The sequence below is a fragment of the Notechis scutatus genome, chromosome 3, assembly GCF_049901735.1.
Source record: "Notechis scutatus isolate UNSWTSFEM ecotype Mainland chromosome 3, rNotScu1.2, whole genome shotgun sequence".
Classification (NCBI taxonomy): Eukaryota; Metazoa; Chordata; class Lepidosauria; order Squamata; family Elapidae; genus Notechis; species Notechis scutatus.
Window position 1 is genome coordinate 83,844,506 of NC_142011.1, and position 20,980 is coordinate 83,865,485.

General features: G+C 37.5%; 1 protein-coding gene across 6 annotated transcripts in view; it reads right to left on the reverse strand.

Annotated features, from left to right (window-relative positions):
- EVI5 (ecotropic viral integration site 5) overlaps nt 1-20,980 on the reverse strand; it is an 85,324-nt gene that overhangs the window by 27,155 nt on the left and 37,189 nt on the right. For 3 of the 6 annotated variants that reach the window (XM_087960613.1, XM_026674095.2, XM_026674097.2), the window contains 7 exons: nt 20,556-20,609; nt 16,708-16,740; nt 16,039-16,185; nt 10,695-10,829; nt 9,026-9,166; nt 4,475-4,633; nt 255-401 (listed from right to left, as the gene is read on the reverse strand). In XM_087960613.1, the coding sequence (XP_087816739.1) occupies nt 255-401; nt 4,475-4,633; nt 9,026-9,166; nt 10,695-10,829; nt 16,039-16,185; nt 16,708-16,740; nt 20,556-20,609 (816 nt within the window). The remainder of the gene's footprint in view (nt 1-254; nt 402-4,474; nt 4,634-9,025; nt 9,167-10,694; nt 10,830-16,038; nt 16,186-16,707; nt 16,741-20,555; nt 20,610-20,980) is intronic. The other 3 variants (XM_087960615.1, XM_026674098.2, XM_087960614.1) reach the window with 1 other exon arrangement.

Below are 20,980 nucleotides of genomic sequence, written 5' to 3' on the forward strand. Positions count from 1 at the left end.
ACAATTAAAAAGTGCATTTCTTTTAATTAAAAACATGATTTTCTACAATTAAAAAATTTCATCTAATGTACAAATGATATCCTATTTGACAACATAAGTAAATGCCATCCAATATTAATGATAATTAGGCATTAAATCTACCATTCTTCCTGAAAAAGACGCCCGGTAATACTAATACAATTAACATAGTTTTTTTTTAAAGGTTACAAATACAATATGCAATGAAATACAATTCATTTATCCATTGTCCATACCTTGCATTCAATCTCTGCTTGCTTTCGTTTTGATTCAGTTAACTGTGCCAGAAGCCCTTTGTTTTGGGCAGACAAAAACTGGACCTTTCCTTGAAGGTTTGTGATCTCTTGCTCAGCCCTCCGTAAATGGTTGCTGTTGATCTGGTTCTGGTGAAGAATGAGGCAGACAAATATTAGTTGCCATCCAGCCAATATAATGCTTTGAAATGGAGCATAAATCAATACAGACAACACAGTGGTGGTGTGCTACTGGTTCGGACCGGTTCAGCCGAGCCACTAGTCAAAAAAGCCAACAATCAGCTGAGAGAATGGGAAAAAAATCATCCACCCGCCCCTGCGCTTTTCTCTCCTTTATCCTCTCAGCTGATGGGCGCTGCAGGTCTTAGCTAGTGTGGGGAAAGCTGTGTGCAGGCATTAGGCAAAGCACGCTCACCAAGCCACGCCCATCGAACTGGTGGTAAAACAATTCGAATCCCACCACTAAGACAACAGAGCCTGGAGGTAAGAGTGATGAAGGCTCAAAAATAATGCTTTTATGCACAGGTAATTCTGATTTATCTTAAAAACATCTTCAATGAGCCCTCCTTCCAAACATAGGTCAAAATTGCCTGCCTAGAAGCAGGATATATTTCCAAAACTAACGTTGTAGAATACGGGTGTCAATCTCGCCACGTCATGTTGCCGTCACCTGATGCTTTTTGTGTCAAGTCTTCTTCAGATGGTATCTTTTCCTTCTTCCATCCCTGTGCGAAGGCTATTCTCGTCACCGCAGTTATGATATGTATAATGATGTATCAGATGACCTTGCTCAATTTTCCCTGAATTATTCCTAATAAGAATATTTCCAGTTCGAGTTCTAATTTGTTAGCAATCATTCTTAAGTACTTTCATGGTATCACTGGCAGATATTCTGGCAATGGCAGATTCAGGGTGAAAATTATTTTTGTATGCTGAAGATATTCTGGCAATTCTGATATATATTTTTCAACATCTTTGCCTAATTTGATACAGGTGGTTCAACAATCTAGAAAATATTCAGATTAAATCATTAATTGGAGGAAAATCTAATTTCTTTCCTTTGGGATTTGATATATCAATAGATTCATGTAGAAAGACAGTCCACCAAGGACTAACTCTTGAAGAAAGAAGGTTATAAGTTATCAGAATTCCAGAGCTATCTTCTAATAATTGAAAAACATATTTAAAGTTAAAATTACTGATATGATTTATGGAATAGAGTCAGAATAGCCAATAACGGAACTTCAATGGATCCAAATTTTTAAACAAGTTTGCTTCTTTGGACAATGTTGAAATTAATTCAATGTACAGTATGGCTACACTGATTTTGTGTAATATATTACAAGTCTATTGGACTATTCAATGAATGTATCAGAAAGGATAGACTAGATTTTCTTTCTCGGAAGTTTAAGGAATTAGACTATCAAATGTACTAAATTGTTTGATTTGGTCATGCAGAGTTTTGGTTTCTTTTTGGAAGAATATATTAATATATAGTAAGCAGAAGTCTGGATAAATGTTTTCAAGTTAAATGATGTTAATTATTTTGAACTACAGGTAGTCCTCGACTTACGACCACAATTGAGCCAATATTTTGTTGTTAAGTGAGACATTTGTTAAGTGAGTTTTGTCCCATTTTACAATCTTCCTTGTTAAGTGAATCACTGCAGTTGATAAGTTAATAACTCACTTGTTAAGTGAATCGGGCTTCTCTATTGACTTGGCTTGTCAGAAGGTCACAAAAGGTGATCACATGATCCCAGGACACTCCAACCATCATAAATATAAATCAATTGCCAAGCATCTGAATTTTGGTCATGTGACTATGGGGATGTTGCAACAGTTGTGTGAAAAACGGTCATAAATCACCTTTTTCAGGGCTGCTGTAACTTCAAATGGTCACTGAACGAACTGTTATAAGTTGAGAATTACCTGTAATGGTTGGTCCTCCATTTTTGGATGTATCACATGTGATAAGTATAAAAAAAATGGCTATTTTCTTTTGAAGAGTTCTTGGAAGGTGTCAAACTCGCAGCGTCACGTTGCTATCACATGACTTTCGTGATGTTTTTCCCAATCATGGAACTGGGATGGGTGTGGCCTGTGTGTGGGCCGCGGGCTGCCAGTTTGCTTATCAGAAGGTCGCAAAAGAGGATCACATGATCCCGGGACATAGCAATGGTCATAAGACTGAATCAATTACCAAGCATCTGAATTTCAACCAATGATCATGGGGTGCTGCAAAGGTTGTAACTGTGAAAAATGGCCCTAAGTCACTTTCTTCAGTGCCATTGTAACTTTGTATGGTCACTAAATGAACTGTTGTAACTTGAGGACTACCTGTACATTCCAAAATGGTAGAAATTGACTATAAAGTAGGCTTTACATAATTAAAAAAGATACCCCACCCCGCAAAAATTCTGGGGAAAATGGAAAAGCCCATCTCCACCCACCTATGGTATGGCCACATCTAATCTGCATAGCTGATCATTATGGCCATAAATTTAGCTGATGAAAGGTTCACCTATTTCTCATAAACAAGACACAATTCAAAATGAAACCATAAATTAATTGAAATCTGGGTATGTTATATTCATTAGGCTTTGCTGTTTTGGATTACATGTGACAACCCTAATAGCTCTAGCCAGCATATCCAACCTGAATGATTCCAGGAATTGTAGTTAATGAATTTCTGAAGAACTACAATATCTCCACAAGTTGCCTATGCAGTGTATATAAACACATGATCCTGTATTAGTGTGTGTGTGTGTGTGTGTGTGTGTGTGCGCGCGCATTGCTTATATATGATCACACAGAACACCTATACCCCCTACTGGCTGAAAAGGTTAGAAAAATGGCTGTTTAAACTAGGAAACATGACAAAAGTCACGTATGGATTTCAATTCACACTGCTTTTTAACACAGTACTATTATATCATACAGTTACTCAGTGTTATTCTTTTTTTTAGATCCTGCATCTTCAATAATTGCTTTTTTACTTTTATAACATACAAGGCCCCACTGGACCAAAAACAAAGCAATCTAACAATTTAATGAAAAGCTAAATGTTTTCATTTAGAACATACATTCTCAATGTGTGATTTCTGGATCTAAGTATTCATATAGATAAAACATATTACTTAAAGATCTACTTGTAAATATCCAACAGTAAACCTTTGAAAATAAAAAACCAAATTTCCATATTAGTGATGGTGGTGGTGGTGAGAATCCTCTGGGCAATACCAATATGAGTGTTATCCCAACTCAGGTTTCATAAGGTAGTGTGTAAACTTTTAAGTTTTCAAAAACTCTTCATAAAGCAAGATAAAATAAATACAGTCTGTGTTTAAGTCGTATCTGCCCTTAGAATTTGGGGCAGATTACAGAGGGGAAAAAAAGGGCTTTATTAAGGTTCTAGAACAGGGGTATCAAACTGGCAGCCTGCGGGCCAGATGTGTTACACACAGGCCACACCCATCCCAGTTCTATGATTGGGAAAAAACATCACGAAAAGTCATGTGATAGCAACGTGACGCTGCAAGTTTGACACCTACCAAGAACTCTTCAAAAGAAAAAAGCAATTTTTTTTGATACTTATCACATGTGATACATCCAAAAATGGAGGACCAACCATTACAGGTAGTCCTCAACTTATAACAGTTCGTTTAGTGACCATTTGAAGTTACAGAAGCCCTGAAAAAAGTGACCATTTATGACCATTTTTCACACAACTGTTGCAAACATCCCCATAGTCACGTGACCAAAATTCAGATGCTTGGCAATTGATTTATATTTATGATGGTTGGAGTGTCCTGGGATCATGTGATAATCTTTTGTGACCTTCTGACAAGCCAAGTTAATAGGGAAGCCAGATTCACTTAACAACCAAGTTACTAACCTAACCATAACATGGGGTTAATTTACAAACTCATTTGCTCTTCTCATGGACTCCACCATACACAATTTATTGCCAAATTAAGTCACTTAACAATGGTGGCAAGAAAGGTCGAAAGAAGGGGCAAAATTCACTTAACAAATGTCTCATTTACCAACAGAAATTTTGAGTTCAATTGTGGTCGTAAATCGAGGACTACCCATCAAACCTTGAGAAATTTCATTTATGCTTTTCAAATATTGCATTCTCATGGATATACTATGCAACCCAAATATTCAATATTTTTTTGAGTTGCTATGTTTCTTACCTGAGTTTCCATTTCCATCATCCTTTGTTTTATTTCTTTTAACTCTGCTTGAGTTTCTGCTTCTCGGAGTCTGACTGTCATTAGTTCATCTTGAAGTTCATTTACAGTATTTTTTTTAGGTGGGTCTTTCCATCTTCCAGAAGTGCGAATTAGATGACGCTAAAAATAGGGCTATGTTTTAATGTACTTCCATGGATTTATCCCACAGTGCAATATTCAGTTTCTCCATATCTGCTGCTGTGCTCAAGAGTTATTTTGCAAATTTTACATTTCAGCAATAGAATAATATAAGCGAACATAAGGCTTTAATTTCATTCACAGTTTTTCCCACCAAACTATATTCAACGGCAGTTCCTTCTGAGAAAACATGTATCAGAGTAGGCTGTCTTTCACCCAGGAGGTTTAAAACCATATCAGCTTTAAGAAATATATATGGTATTCAGCTTTGTTCGGGTATTTTCCCACGTCATTATAGTTGTGCTTTTGAAGTTGTAGCAACGTTTCGGCAGAATCTCATCTGCCATCATCAGGCTTCTGTATTGTGTTCATCTGTGAGTCAGACTTTCACAGCCATTTCTGTTTTAAATTTGGTGCTAGCCTACGCTGTGCCAGAATGGTTTTTTCTTCATCCTGATTGGTTGGGAGTCTTGGTCTGTGTTTATTGGTCTTGGAGTTTGCTGTGTTCTGCTTGATTGGTGTTTCTAATATCTTCTGTCTGTTTTGTAGCTTTTTTTTTTGTCTTGATTGGCTGGCAACATTGTGTTTCCTGTATTGGAGGCTTTTAGTGCGGCTTGGCTCTGAGTAAACAGACGGCTATCGTTTATTAGGAAGCTAGGTTTCATCTGGGTGCCTGGTTGGGGTGTGTTTGAGCTGGAGGTATCAGGGGGAGTCTGTTTGTGCCCAGGTCTTTGGCTGGCTTGTGGTGTGGAGATTTTTTTGTTTCAGAGTGCAGGCTTCCTCAACCACCAATCCCACCCCCACCCAGCACAGATAAACTCCGTGGCCAAAACATTAATTGCCAGAACCAAACGCCTGGCACACAAGACACACATAAAGACTGAACTATGCACCCTGACTAAAGTACTGACAGCCAACGGCTTCCAAAAAAGCAAAATCACTGGCTTGATCCACAAAAACACACTGAGACATAATGGAGACCTAGAAGATGAACAGACCTATGGAACAGCTGTCCTGCCCTACATAAGAGGTACTACAGACAAAATCAGTAAGATACTACACAGGCATCACATCAAGACTGCCTTCAAAACAGACAGAAAAATAGCAGCCATCCTAAGAAACCCCAAAGATAAAATTGACCTGGAAAACCAAGGCATATACGAAGTCCCCTGTGCATCATGCCTGCCACATACATTGGACAGACCAATAGAAGAATAAGTACCCACCTAGATGAACACAAAAATGCAGTAAAAAAGCTGGAACACACTTCCAACAGTCCAACACATGAAAGCCACAGGTCATAGCATCGACTTCAATGGCACCAAAACCCTAGCTACTATAGAAAACCCCAGCTACAGAATTATCAGAGAAACTATAGAGATTGAAAAAAGACCTGAAAGCATGAATAGAAGAGATGATTCCACCAGACTGTCAATTATTTGGAAGCCTGCATTCACAAACAAAAAAATCTCCACACCACAAGCCAGCCAAAGACCTGGGCACAAACAGATCCCCCCTGATACCTCCAGCTCAAACACACCCCTACCAGGCACCCAGATGAAACCTAGCTTCCTAATAAACGATAGCCGTCTGTTTACTCAGAGCCAAGCCGCACTAAAAGCCTCCAATACAGGAAACACAATGTTGCCAGCCAATCAAGACAAAAAAAAGCTACAAAACAGACAGAAGATATTAGAAACACCAATCAAGCAGAACACAGCAAACTCCAAGACCAATAAACACAGACCAAGACTCCCAACCAATCAGGATGAAGAAAAAACCATTCTGGCACAGCGTAGGCTAGCACCAAATTTAAAACTGAAACGGCTGTGAAAGTCTGACTCACAGACGAACACAATACAGAAGCCTGATGATGGCAGATGAGATTCTGTCGAAATGTTGCTACAACTTTAAAAGCACAACTATAAAAGCACAACTATAACGACGTGGGAAAATACCCGAACAAAGCTGAATACCATATATATATATATAAATACATAAACACACACACACACACACACACACACACACACACACACACACATATATATATATATATGGATCTTTGGTTATTCAGGTTTTCTCCGCGTAAGATTGGAAGTATCTAGGCAACGTTTCGATGAAGTCTCATTCATCATCTTCAGGCTTCTGTCTTCAGCTCTGTGCTTCTCAGAGTGATGAGCTTGCAGCTGCTTCTTCCTTTTAACTGCTAGTGGGGTGTGACTTGATTGGTTGGGGCTTGGCTGTGTTCTGATTGGGTGGGGGTGTGTTCTCATTGGTTGGGGGTTTGGCTGTGTTCTGATTGGTTGGGGGTTGGCCATGTTCTGATTGGCTGGAGGTGTGTTCTGTTCAGGTGGGGGCTTGGTTGTGCTCAGGTTGGTCTTAGTTACTGGGGATTTGAGCTGGTGAGCTGTGATCTTGCTGTTTGGCTTCAGTTTGTGGTCGTGCTACATCTTCATGGTGGGGTCAGTTCGTGCATGTATGGCTCAGGGGGTTGAAGTGGGTAGTGATGCAGCTGCAGTGCGGCTTCTGGTCTGTGGTCGTGTCTCATCTTCTGTGTGGGTGTGAGTCTGCTTTTTACGTGGAAGTGTGGTGGTGGCATCTTGTGTGGCCCTCGTGGGTGTGGGTCTGGTGTCATTCATCATGTTAGGTACTGCCTGTTCATGAGGCGGGTTTCCAAATGGCTGGTAAGCGGGAGGTGTCATCTCTTTTATTCATGCTGTGTGGGCGTTTTTCTATCTCTATGGCTTCTCTGATTATTCTGTTGTTGAAGTGTTCGGTTTTGGCGATAGTTCTGGTATTTTTAAAGTCAATCTCATGTCCTGTGGCTTTGAGGTGTTGGACCAGGGAAGAGGTCGGTTCTTCTTTTTGATCGAGTTCTTATGTTCTTCAACGCGTGCACTTATTCTCCACAGACCAGAAGCCGCACTGCAGCTGCATCACTACCCACTTCAACCCCCCCTGAGCCATACATGAAGCGAACTGACCCCCACCATGAAGATGCAGCACGACCACAAACTCGAAGCCAAACAGCAAGATCACAGCTCACCAGCTCAAATCCCCCAGTAACTAAGACCAACCTGAGCACAACCAAGCCCCCACCTGAACAGAACACACCTCCAGCCAATCAGAACATGGCCAACCCCCAACCAATCAGAACACAGCCAAACCCCAACCAATGAGAACACACCCCACCCAATCAGAACACAGCCAAGCCCCCAACCAATCAAGTCACACCCCCACTAGCAGTTAAAAGGAAGAAGCAGCTGCAAGCTCACATCACTCTGAGAAGCACAGAGCTGAAGACAGAAGCCTGAAGATGATGAATGAGACTTCATCGAAACGTTGCCTAGATACTTCCAATCTTACGCGGGAGAAAACCCGAATAACCAAAGATCGCGAGCAAAGCATGTTCGGAGCTGCCGTCTCCCTATATATACTGGTGGGGAGGTTGGCTGTGTTGTCATTTCTTGTTTGGTTGATGGAGTTGATGTTTGCAGATTGGCTGGCTTTTTCGTAAGAACATGTGTGGCTGAGGTATTGGCTGTGTGTCTATCAGCCTCCTGGTGTTGTAACGACCTGGGTAATGGGCTGTGTGATGACCTTCTGAGTTCTATTGTTGTGACATCCTGGGTCTTGTGCTGTAATCTGCTGGGTCGCTGGCTATGTTGCAACATCCTGAGTTTCTTTGGTGTAACCTCCTGAGTTCCATGATGTGATATCCTGAGCGGGTGGCTATGATGTGATGTTTCGGGTTTTGGTTTGGCTCTGATTTTGAGGCCTGGATATGTGTTCATGGCGTGTGTCCGTTTTCTTGGTTTGGGGGTCGGGGTGTGTGGCAGCTGGTGATGCTGCCATGGTCTAGTTTCTGGACGGTGGTTGTCTTTCGTCTACGGGGTGGGTTTGGGTTTAAGTCTGGTGAGGGAGAATGGTGGTGGTGTCATGTGTTGTTTTGGGTCCGGTGTTGGTTTTTGTGGCTGGGACTCGTTTGTTGATAAGGGCTAGTTTCCAGATGTCTGGTAGGCGGGAGGCATCGTCCCGTTTATTCATGTTATGGGGGTGTTTCTCTCTTTCGATGGCTTCCCTGATTATTCTCTTGTTGAAGTGTTCAGTATTGGAGATTAATTTGGTTCCCTCAAAATTAATTTCATAATTTCATTAATTTCAAAACAAAAAACGGCTGCCAAGCCTGATACACAAGATTAAAAAGAACCCAATACAGAAGCCTGAGGATGGCAGATGAGATTCTGCCGAAACGTCGCTATAATAAAAGCACAAATATTAAGACATGGGAAAATACCCAAAGAAACCTAAATACCATGCATATAAATACCCGCGAAAACATAAGAAAACATATATATATATATATATTACCTGCCAGTGTTCCTCCAAGTCTTTAACTTGTTGCCGAAGTTCTTTGAAACCCATAAGAGCTTCTGCTTCTCTTAGTTTCACTGCAATCAATTCTTCTTGAAGTCTAGCAATATTATTCTCATCAGGCAAAGAGCTGTTCCTCTGCAGAAAACAACAAAAGGCACAATATTGGCACAACCTCTACCTCTTGCAGCTACGGACTAATTTACTAGCAGCTATGCTCTAATAATTCAGAATATAAAAATTATCCCTCCTCCTCAAATAGGGAAACCTTTCTTTTGGAAGGAGCATGTTATTTATTTCTTCACTGTAGTGATTAAAGAACTGAAAGTTCTAAAGAAGACAGTATGTATCTCTTTGGCTGACCTTATTTGGGCTCAGAAGTCTTGAGTGGGAGAACTCCAAGGATATAGGCTTAGGCTGGGAAGTTGAAAAGACAACCCAGAAGAAAGTAACACCAAGCCATTCCCACATTGTAGCAAGGTGATCACAGTGTTGAATCAGGAGACCTAGATCCTAGAGGAGACCTAGATGAGTCCACCCTCAGCCCCAAAAGCTGTCTGAGTGGCTTAAGCCAGTCATCTTCTCATCTCAGCACGATATATTTTATGTTCTGGAGGAAAATAGGAGACAGCAGTATATACAGTGCTATGAGCTCCTTAATGAAAGATGGAACATGAATCAAATAAATCAAGCAAGCAAGCAAGCAAGCTGCCAAGAAAACTAAGTGGATTTTCCCATGAAGTCACCAGTAATGAAGGGTTGACTTCAATTTGAAGACGACTTTTCTCTTTTTACTGTACTTTCAACTATTATCTTCCTGCATAGACAACAATTACGTCTGAACTGTAGAGAAATAGCAGTTAACCAATATCAAAGAAGATCATCACATCCAGTTCAGGATGCAATTTAAAAAAAAACATAAATTACAATACATTTTAGATATTCAAAATTAGCTTGACTGTTTTTATATATAGAAAATAATAAAAAGTGACAAATCCTGCATTAATAATTTATAGCAAGGGTCAAAATTCTACATAAAGGATTCTTCATATCTTGGGTGCTTCAATAGAAGACTCATGTCATCTTCCCACAGTGGTACTGAAAATAACTGAATATACAGTAATGTGCCTGATGCTAAATATAATGCACAAATGGAAATATATGGATGAGATGGTCCTTCAATATCTTCAACTAAGTCTAATTATGGACATTCAATCATTTCATGAACAAACAATTCATTTTAAAGTAATAATTAAAACGGACCCATATTTATCATGCACCTTAAATTATATTCCCTTTCAATGGAAAATAAATTTTCCAAAGCACCAAAAGCCAAGGCAAGAAACAATGGTTGGAAATGAGTCAAGGAGAGAAGCAATCTAGAACTAAGGAGAAATTTCCTAATGGTAGAACAATAATCAACCAATGGAACAGCTTGCCTTCAGAAGTTATAGGTACTCCATCACTGAAGACTTTCATAAAGAGATTGGACAACCACTTGTCCGAAATGACATGATCTCCTGCTCGAGCAGGGAATTGGACTAGAAGACCTCCAAGGTCCCTTCCAACTCTATTATTCTATGTTATTCTATGTTATACAAAGTATGTAATGGTCAAAGGATTTGGAAAACTTTAGATTCTACAAAGTGTCCATAGTCTGACTTGCCTTTTCCATCTCAAGAACCTTATCTTGCATTTCCTTCAGGGCACTGTGTGATTCGGCTTCACTTAGCTTTGCTTCGATCAATTCTCTTTGCAGCTGCAGCACAAAGTCTTCACTGTGGTGGGAACTGCTTTTGTGCTACAGAGCAAGTAAATCCAACATTGGTGTTAGCAGAAGGAAAGGAGGTATCTTAAAATGTAAAATCATGCACATAATAAAGCAGACAAAAAGATGCAATATTGGAAACAGTAAAGCTTCTTTCCCTAAAATATTTCTGTTCAGAACTACAGCATCACAACAAAGACAGTGCTACTCCTTTCAAAAGTTCGATATCATGTACACCTTCGTTTTCTTTCCACAGTTATTTTTTCCCCAACCCAAACATGTAATCAAAATTAATTGTTTCTAAAAGCTGAAGGAATGCTGATCTAGTTTTCTTAGGTCTAATAAAAAACTACTCAATTAGTCAGAATTATTGACATTTTCTGGTAGTGCTAAAGTTTTGTTCCAGTTGACTAACAAACCACCCAGTTCTGAAGATATGGTAGAAATATTTTAAGACTAAAAGGTAATGTTTACTTCTCCACTTAGCCACTAAGTCAGTGTTTTTCCAAATATAGGCAATCTGAGTCAGCCAGTCTGTAGCAATGACTAACAGAGAACTCAATCTTTCATTTTTATATTGTTTATTATGAGCAAACCAGCCAGAGCCATTTCTTTCATTGCTGAAAATAAGGTAGAGAGATCTGCCCACAGCAATCAAGAGTTAGTTAACAGATTTGTATCTGTGCCATTATCAAATGTCACTGAGGGTCTATCAAGGAAATATGTGGTCATTCCCAAACAGCACTATGCACCCTATTGCCACCACTGCATTAAGGATTTCACCTCTGAGTGCAATTGCAGCCAACAAATCACAACAGCATCAAATGTACTCTCTCATCCTGTTTGTTTTTACCTAAATGTCAACAGTATTTTAATACTTTGGCTTAACTGGCTGCAACTATGCAACTGCACAATGGATAACTGACCCTCTTTTCAACAAGACTTTGTCATTGTAATTTGTTACAAATATCATTCCTATCCAAAGCCTCTGGGCAGCTTACATATTATAACAGCGTTCCCCCAAACTTTCTGGACTGGTGGACCAGTGGCAGTGGGAGTGGAGGGGATGATTTCATGTGCATGCCGCTTTCACAAATGCAGATGTGTGCGCAAATGCACACACATGCGCATTTGCCCACTTCTGCCACCCAGTTTCAAACAGGGCTGGCACTGGGCCGCAGAGTGGGGGCTGGGGACCCCATCTTGTAAAACATAACTAAATTACAAGTCACTAAATTACAAGCAGTTTTAAATACTGGTAAAGTGTATGATGACAATTTCCTAATAGGCAAAAATCTGTGATTCATCGACCTGGAAAAGAAAATATGCATTATGGCATACACTTAAACCTGGAAAACTGAGACTCCCTTCTCTAAAAATTTAAACTTTCTAAATGAAGTAAGGAAGGGAAGAGATAATTTCCTGAAGCCTCCAAAATGGTGCACTGACTCTCTGAAACATTTTATGCACATAGAGAACAGGGCTTCTTAACTTACGAACTATGGATTCCACAAAACTTTACAGGAGTCTGTGAACCTCCACAATTTCAATTTCTTATTCAAACAAAAAAGAAATGAGCAATTCCTCAATGAAATTTACTTTGGGGCACAATTAAAGTTTTTATTTGTGCAATCTAAATTTATTTAAAGGTTTTAAGGAACTGGATATTAATTTTTGCAGGAAAAATGAGGGTAGAATCTTATTTGTATTTGTAAGATTGTATTTTACATTCTGCCTAGGGAAAGAAAATCCACTTCCAGTGCTATAAAATTAACCATATTAGATATTGTGTGTACTTATGCACACTTTTCTGCAGCAGAAGGTCCCAGCTTTTAAAACATTCTCAAAAATTAGGAACCATTTGTAACAAATATATGTTTTCAAAATACTGTTACAAACACCAGGTTTAAATGGGGCCCAAGTGTATTGTTTTTGAGAGCAACTTATTTAAACTCAGTTTAATCATCTGAACTTTATGTCTAGTTATTCTCAACTGATAATATTTATTTGGAATACAATCAAAATGTTATTTTTTTTTTAACAAAACAGAGTCCTCCTTCAAAGGCATCTGATTTAAAGCAACCAAAGTTTAAAAGAGACTTTTAAAAAGCCATTCAGTATGCAACATTTGTTTTAAAAAATCCACAATGATTTATAGCCATACAAAATACTTGCAGAACACCCAACATAATTTTTTATATTACCTGAGCCTTTTTTAGGCAGCAATACAGCATATAACATTTAAATACACTTAGTTAGAATGCTACTGATACAAAATTCTAAATGAGGCCACAAGGCAAGAAAAACAATCTTTCTTTTAAACAATGCACAATGATAGAATGACAGTGGACAGGGTCTGGATATTATTCATTATAAAGTTTTAACTGAAAGGAAATTTCAGGTCACAGTACTTGAACTGAATATGTGCAGGCAGCATCTGATATAAAAATAGGGAATGCTTTATATAGCATTTGGTTCCTTCCTGTGGCATCTATCCATTATTTCTCACCACATTCTTCATGGCTACCAAGTCAATGCTAAAATCTTTCTTTACCATTTCTAATTACCTCAATGGAAATGAATTTTATCTATCCCCTTATCTATCCAAACATTCTAAGAGTTTTAACTTGTTCAAGGCTATTGAATTCAATGATTCATGTCCGGTGGCTGTCTCAGACAATTCCTAGAATCTATATACATACCAAGCAATTTGGAATTATTTTAAGATAATGCAACTCAATTGGAACTAGAATGCAGCACAAAGCACAGATGCTTGTATCAGGATCTGGAAAATATCACAACTATAAAAATGCAAATTCAGAAGAAAAAATTGTTTTGCCATATATTAGACATCTCAAAGGACTGGAATACTATTTCATATGATACAAATTTGGTATTTTATTGCTACAATTTGGGCTGAATCACTAGGATTGTTCATATGAGGTTGGACTAATCCTGTTGTATAAATCATGCATATGCTCTCCTTGATTATATTTCCAAGTTTCTAATGCTGCTATTTATATTATTGATCAGAATGTAATTCTTATTTTAAAAATAAAGCACTTTTATTAAACAATAAACTGAACCATTGATTTTGCAATGCAAGAATCACAGTAGCAGTAATAATGATTAATGTAAGAGAATCTACTAGTCTCAAGAATTCTGAAAGTTTTTACAAACAAAACTTTCACTGGAAACAATTTCTGAAAAGCTGTCTTCTATACTTGCAAAACTATAATTATCTCCAGAAAGCTGTATTTTCTTTGTGAGTCTTATCCCATTAAAGCCCGCTACGTTTCCAAGTTTCCACCAGTAAACAATAGTTTTAATGCTACATTCCATCCTCACCTGCTGCAATTTGCAATCACAGGTTGGAAGACAAGAAGCTGTCAACAAGAAGCATGGCAGAGAGCTAATCTCCATAATCTTTTTTTCAAACATGAAGTAATCAATAACAAGAATCTCTTTCTTTCCCACGTGAGCTAATCATCCATCTGTTCCCAGAATCCTTAAGATTCCAATCAACAAAGAAAGTGTACTTCTACTTTCTTCGTTATTTGTTCTGCTAGAACAGGGGTCTTCAAACTTGAACAACTTTAAGACTTGTGGACTTCAACTCCCAGAATTCCTCCTCTAGTCCTGTTAGCCCAGAAATTCTGGGAGTTGAAGTCCACAAGTCTTAAACTTGCCAAGTTTGAAGAACCTTGTGCTAGAACCTAACCACAATAAAGGTATTTTTGATTTATGGAAATGTTATTTTTCTTTCTGCTTTCATAACCCCACACTATTATAATTACCTAACCCAACCTTATCAACAAAAGTAACAGGCTATAAAGTATTTCTCAGTTATCAATTATTTGCTAATGAACAAATAAAACAGGTTTAGTAACGTTTCAATGTTATTTTCTACACAGTGAAGCTGAAACCAATTCTAGTTTGGAAAAACCATCTTCCAATGTTTTTCAAACAGTACAGACAAAATAAAAATGTTTCTATATATAGGTAGACCTCAACTTACAACCATAATTGAGCCCAGAATTTATGTTGCTAAATGAGACATTTGTTAAGTGAGTTTTGTACCATTTTACGACTTTTCTTGCCACATCACTGAATCACTGAAGTTGTTAGGTTAGTAACATGGTTGTTAAGTGAATCTGGCTTTTCCATGGACTTTGCTTGTCCCACAAAACACAGGACCCTGGGACACTGCAACCGCCATAAATGTGAGTCAGTTGCCAAGTATCCGAATGTGAATCACGTGACCGTGGGGATGCTGTAATGGTCATAAGTGTCAAAAATGGTCATAAGTCACTTTCTTCAGTGCAGTTGTAACTTCGAACATTCATGAAACAAACTGTCATAAGTTGAGGACTACTTGTATTTAGATACAAAACAATAATATTTTTGTTTTGGTGAAACTTATTTGATCCAAATTTGCACATGGAATATAACTAATACGTTAAAAAAAACTTCTACTATTGAGTTTCTAACTTTATCCAAATAGGTGTCTTCCAAATGGGTCGGACTCCCAACATTGCTAGCTGGAAAACTGGAAATTGCAATCTATCATATTCAACGGGCATTCAGTTGATAACAGCTGATAGCTTTTAATGGTAACTGTGGCACATTACATTGACAACTTAATGATGCATAATAAAATGCTCTTATCATCCCCACTTAAGAGCTTTTTAAACTTCACAAAAATTTGTCAAATTACGTATCTAGCCACATAACACCGTGTGAATAGAAACAGAGAGAAATGTAGGCATCTGGTAATTCAGAGCCCCCCAACCTTTTGGATACCAGGGACTGGTTCTGTGGAGAGAGGTTTTTCTGCAGATTGGAGGGGGGGTGATTTTGCATGCTGCCTGCAATCCGCGGATGGGGCTTCGCTTGTTTGCGTGGCCTGGCATGCCGCGGCTGGGTTCCGATCCACAACTGGAGGTTGGGGACCTCTGCTGCAATTACACTTTATAGTCATTTGTTTGTATATGCCAGATGTGATCAGAAGAAAATACATTAGGAAATTGGTTCGTTAAAACCAGTAAGTTTTGTTTTGGAGTAAATTAGATTCATATGGGATTCTTCACTCATTTTCAGTTTCCTTTCATCAATGAAGATTCAACCATATTCAGTGTATTTGAAAGAACAGAATAGAATAGAACAGAAACCAAGCCATGATGAACACAAATAAGCAAAAGTAAAGGAGGAAGACCAGAGATTAAGGTGCTATCAGCCTTACCCATTGTTGCTGTTGCTGCAGCTCTCTGATGGTATTTTCAGCTTGCTCTAGTTTAGTAATGGCCTCATCACTCTGTTGTTTGATGGTGGCCAACTCCCGTTTTGTAAGATAGTTTTCCTCAGCTTCCTGGGCCCTCGTCACTTGTCCCTTAGGACATAATTTTCTTTTTAAAGCAATTGGAAGGTCGATCCAGGGAAGACCGAGAGTTTTATATATTTATTCTGCCGTATGGTTAAGGTCTTGCAAATCATAAATAAGTGTTAATAGCTAGTACATAAATTTAGTAAAGTAAAGCAGTTTAGTTACTGCACCACTTTAAAATGTTTAGTATCCTTAAGCAAGGTCAGCTGTGTACCTGCATTCAGTTGAACTCTGTTCATGCATTTATAACTTCATTTGTGCATGCACACGTCTGTTACAAGTTTACAGTAATCTACGGAATTAGTGGCAAAAGATGAGAGCCCACCAATAATTAAGAATCCTGGATGTTATTAGAAGTAACATGCAGGCATGTGCTTAAATATTATCTGAATGGCACAATTGCTCAATTAATTACAGTAAACATTTCATATGAAAATGCATGTAGTTATCCATGCACTAAAAATAGAAAGCTAAGGGTTTGTTTGGTAGCAGAAAAAATAATTAGTGTGAAATACTAAAGTAGTATACCTGTATCAATCTATCTGCCAAGGAAGCACTTTCCTACAAAAAGGGGAAAAAATTTAGACAGAAATAAGAGAAAAGAGAAACCAAGTAACAGAGTAAAAACAGAGAATTATGCTCAAATTCTACCTACTTTCCCAATACAATGAAGTTAAAGCATGCATTTTCCCAGTCAACAAGTCTTTCAGTAGCATAGGCTAATTGATTTTCAAAAATAACATTTCATATTTTTACATTTTTCTTTAAAATTCAATAGTTCCTTGCGTGGAGAATTCTGCAGTGACATGTAGAATATATTTGATCAAAGTGTTACAAATTGAAAGGAGGCATAATCTGAGCATATTTTAAAAGTTTGGCTACTCAAGAAAGGCGGAACTACTTGTGCTAAGCAGGATTTGAGGAATAACAGTTCAGTAATGAAAAAGCCAAGTATGAAGATCTGGAGTATACAAATGAAATATGGCTAATTTTAGCCAAACCTGGCTAATTTACCATTTACAATGGAAGAGAACTTTCAGAATAATTCAAATATTCTGCCTTTTTTCAATTCAGAAATGTCCACCTTAACCACAAATGTATCAGACATTTCTACGTATAAATACAGCAACTCGGAACAAGATAAATCAGTAGATCCACATGCAAAATTTGCTTTAAGGAGCAAAGGACATAGCTTAATAAAATGTGTTTGTATTAGCAGATTAGATAAACTTCTTGATGTACAGATTAGGGAAAAATTATACTGCAGACAATATATTCAAATGATTTAAAATTTTAATCCTTTTCTAAAGTGATATGATTTAGGAAGGCAATTTCCATTCTACTTTGTGAGATCCAAGACAGAAACTTTTAGTAACAAGTAATATTTCCTCAGAACATACTAAAGACAGCTCTCGGGCCGCAGAGTGGGGGCTGGGGACCCCATCTTATAAAACATAACACAAGTCACTAAATTACAAGCAGTTTTAAATACTGGTAAAGTGTATGATGACAATTTCCTAATAGGCAAAAATCTGTGATTCATCGACCTGGAAAAGAAAATATGCATTATGGCATACACTTAAACCTGGAAAACTGAGACTCCCTTCTCTAAAAATTTAAACTTTCTAAATGAAGTAAGGAAGGGAAGAGATAATTTCCTGAAGCCTCCAAAATGGTGCATTGACTCTCTGAAACATTTTATGCACATAGAGAACAGGGCTTCTTAGAGATCCAAGACAGAAACTTTTAGTAACAAGAAATATTTCCTCAGAACATACTAAAGACAGCTCTCGTTAAGGAGAATAGCCATATCCTAGGGAAGAAGAACAAAGTTTTGGGATCAAGAACTAAACTTTTACGGCTCTTTTATTTTTGGAAATACTTTTTTTTAAAGAGATGTGATTGTATTGGAAAAAAGGAACCTTATCTATTCCCACTAAATATCTATCATAGAAGGAAGGATGGATTATATTTCATACTGTGAATGGTAACAAGCTTTCTACAGCTGAGGAGGAAGGCTCTCAATGATGTCATATTGATAGACACCAAAATACATTTAAAATATTTCAAGAAAGGTACTAGCTAATCATTCAAGAACACTTCCTGAATAACAGCCCTTCCCAGGGATATTGACTTACCTAGATTTAAAAGCTAAGCATAGCACGATCTATCCTAGAAGTTGGGCACCCATACTTACTAGGCTCTCGTTATTTTTCAAGCTTTCCTAAAATGGAGACTGGTCTCTAAAAAGCTTATAAGAATATAGCATGAAATAATTTATACATATGATAGAAAAAAGGAATATTATCCCTTAGATCCTTTGGGTTAAACTTTGTAAGAGCCAACAGATTTTCCAAATCTGAGTCATTTAGAAATATGCCAATTAAAAGAAGTTCAAGAACATTGCAAGATAAACGGCAGACCCTCTGATTATTCTATGAATGCTACCTACTGCAAGGTTTTTAAAAAAATATACTTTAGGAGCTAGGAGCAAGATTTGATTAGACTGAATTAGATATTTCTATCATATATTTAATTTGATAACTACATTTTTTGGATATTACAGTAAACCTGAACAACGCATGTGTGAAAACGACCTTAGTCCAGGGGTCCCCAAACTTGGCAACTTTAAGACCTGTGGAATTCAATTCCCAAAATTCCCCAGCCAGCTTTGCTGGCTGGAGAATTCTGAGAATTGAAGTCCACAAGTCTTAAAGTTCCCAAGTTTGGAGACCTCTACCTTAGTCTTATTTGGGCTAAAGGAGACAAAAATCACAAACGTCCACTGCTAGCAGGAAATTGGATTCCTACTGCTTATGCATAGAGTAGAAATTCGGATGGATTCTCTAATTCTTGCAGCTATTGTTGTCTCTACTAATAAGAACAAAATAAAATTCTGCCCCAAAAGTAAACATTTCAAGAGTGACAATAGCATTATAAAAGCAGCAACATCGAAGAAACAGAATATCTTTGACAATTTGCATATGGTTCAGATTTTCTGCTGTTCTCGATATAATTACCAGGCCAATATGAGCTATTAATCATAGCTTTCACCCCTGGGAAAATTTCAGCCTATTTCCACAATCCCAAGGAAAGTAGAGTTTTTCAGATTGCCCACGCATTGGTAAATATTTCACACCACAAGTATATTTGTAGTACCTTCTGCAGCTTAAAATAAGGGGATTTAAATGGAACAAAAATCTGCCATGACACCACCCAATTATGTACATCTGAATTCATATTTCCTAATAATGCTGCATCAAGAATTTAAATGATATATAACACACTTCATTTTTAAAAATAAACTGTTATTGTTGCTATCGTTTACCTCACTGAGTGTTACATAATTATTTTAGGTCCAGTTATTTCTGTTCAAATACATTTTCATCTTCACCATGCCTGACACAGTTTTTTCCTTCATTAAGCACTTGATTCTGACACTATTATTTGCACTCTTCTCTCTCCCTCCCCTCTTCTGAAAATTAATGAAACAGGCTGATTTTGGAACATACTTGATCCTCTAACTGTCAAGGGGAGAAAAAAATCATGGCTCATATAAAAGGATTCAATTTTTGAAAACAATTACATGTAATTCTTTTTATGTCTACAGTCCATCTAGGAATTAAAGGATGAAGCAAAATGGGAAACAGTTACTTGATCTTATTAGAAATTACTGGTATTTGGACAGTGACATAATTAATTTGGAATTTGACAGAAACTCCTATTCTTCATAGCTCTTCAAAGGAAAAGGATAAAGGTAGCTATTCTTTTCTTAAAAACCTGGAAGTGAGTATATTTGCAGCAGTATGAGGGGAAATGAAATTCTTCATTTGATCTAAGCATAAACTCAAGCAAAGATTTACTGAACTATTGACAAATGATGTAATTCACCTGGGTTTTATTTTCTGTGATAAGCTTGGAACAAAAACAAAATTTCTAAAAGTAATTCAAGTTTGAAAAAAATGGACAACAGCTAGACAGGGTATCATATTTTCTCAGTTAATTGTAAGTATCAAAGAAATAGAAAATTTAGGTGGAAGAACTATTACACAAATGCGAAGAATTCTTTTCTTAATGCACAGTAGAAAACGACTTGCCTTCCTTTCTGTAAGAAGATCACCTGCCAACTTTCGATTATTGTCCATTGTAAATATACTTTAATTCCCTTCTCCCATTGAATTCCACGATACCCACACTTATGTTTTCATACATAATGGCAACTATATGTATAGCTTAAAAATAAAATCTTATTATGAAAGCCCATCAATATGAGGAACAGGAATAATACCATATTATTAATCTTCATGCAGCTACTCTGTTATTAATAAAACACTTAGAACTAGCGTATTTCAGGCTTCAGTTTCTTGGACACTTACTTTTTCCAGCGTTTCAATTCGCTGTTTTAAGAGTCTGTTTTCTGTTCTCAGTCTCTGAAAATCAAGCAAAACTGTAAAGAATGTTATCTGAAATATTATGAAATAATTTCTATCTTCAGAAACTGAAGGTTAATTTTTTTTTAAAGAACCATTCTGTAGACTACAAGGCTTATAACAGTTGCCAGACCCAAAGCTAGATGCTTCTCAGTATTCCCTCAAAGTGGAAACAGACTCCTGATATATCACATACCTCACTCTTTTCTAATGGTGCAAGTTATAACATTTTGTAAACCTCCCAGAGCCTCTTCAAGCAGCAGGATAGGCAGCATATAAATTTAATAAACAAACAAACAAACAAATAAATATTCAAGCTGATATGTCAGTGATCATCAGGGAAGTTACAACTTAATTCAGAACTGCTCATA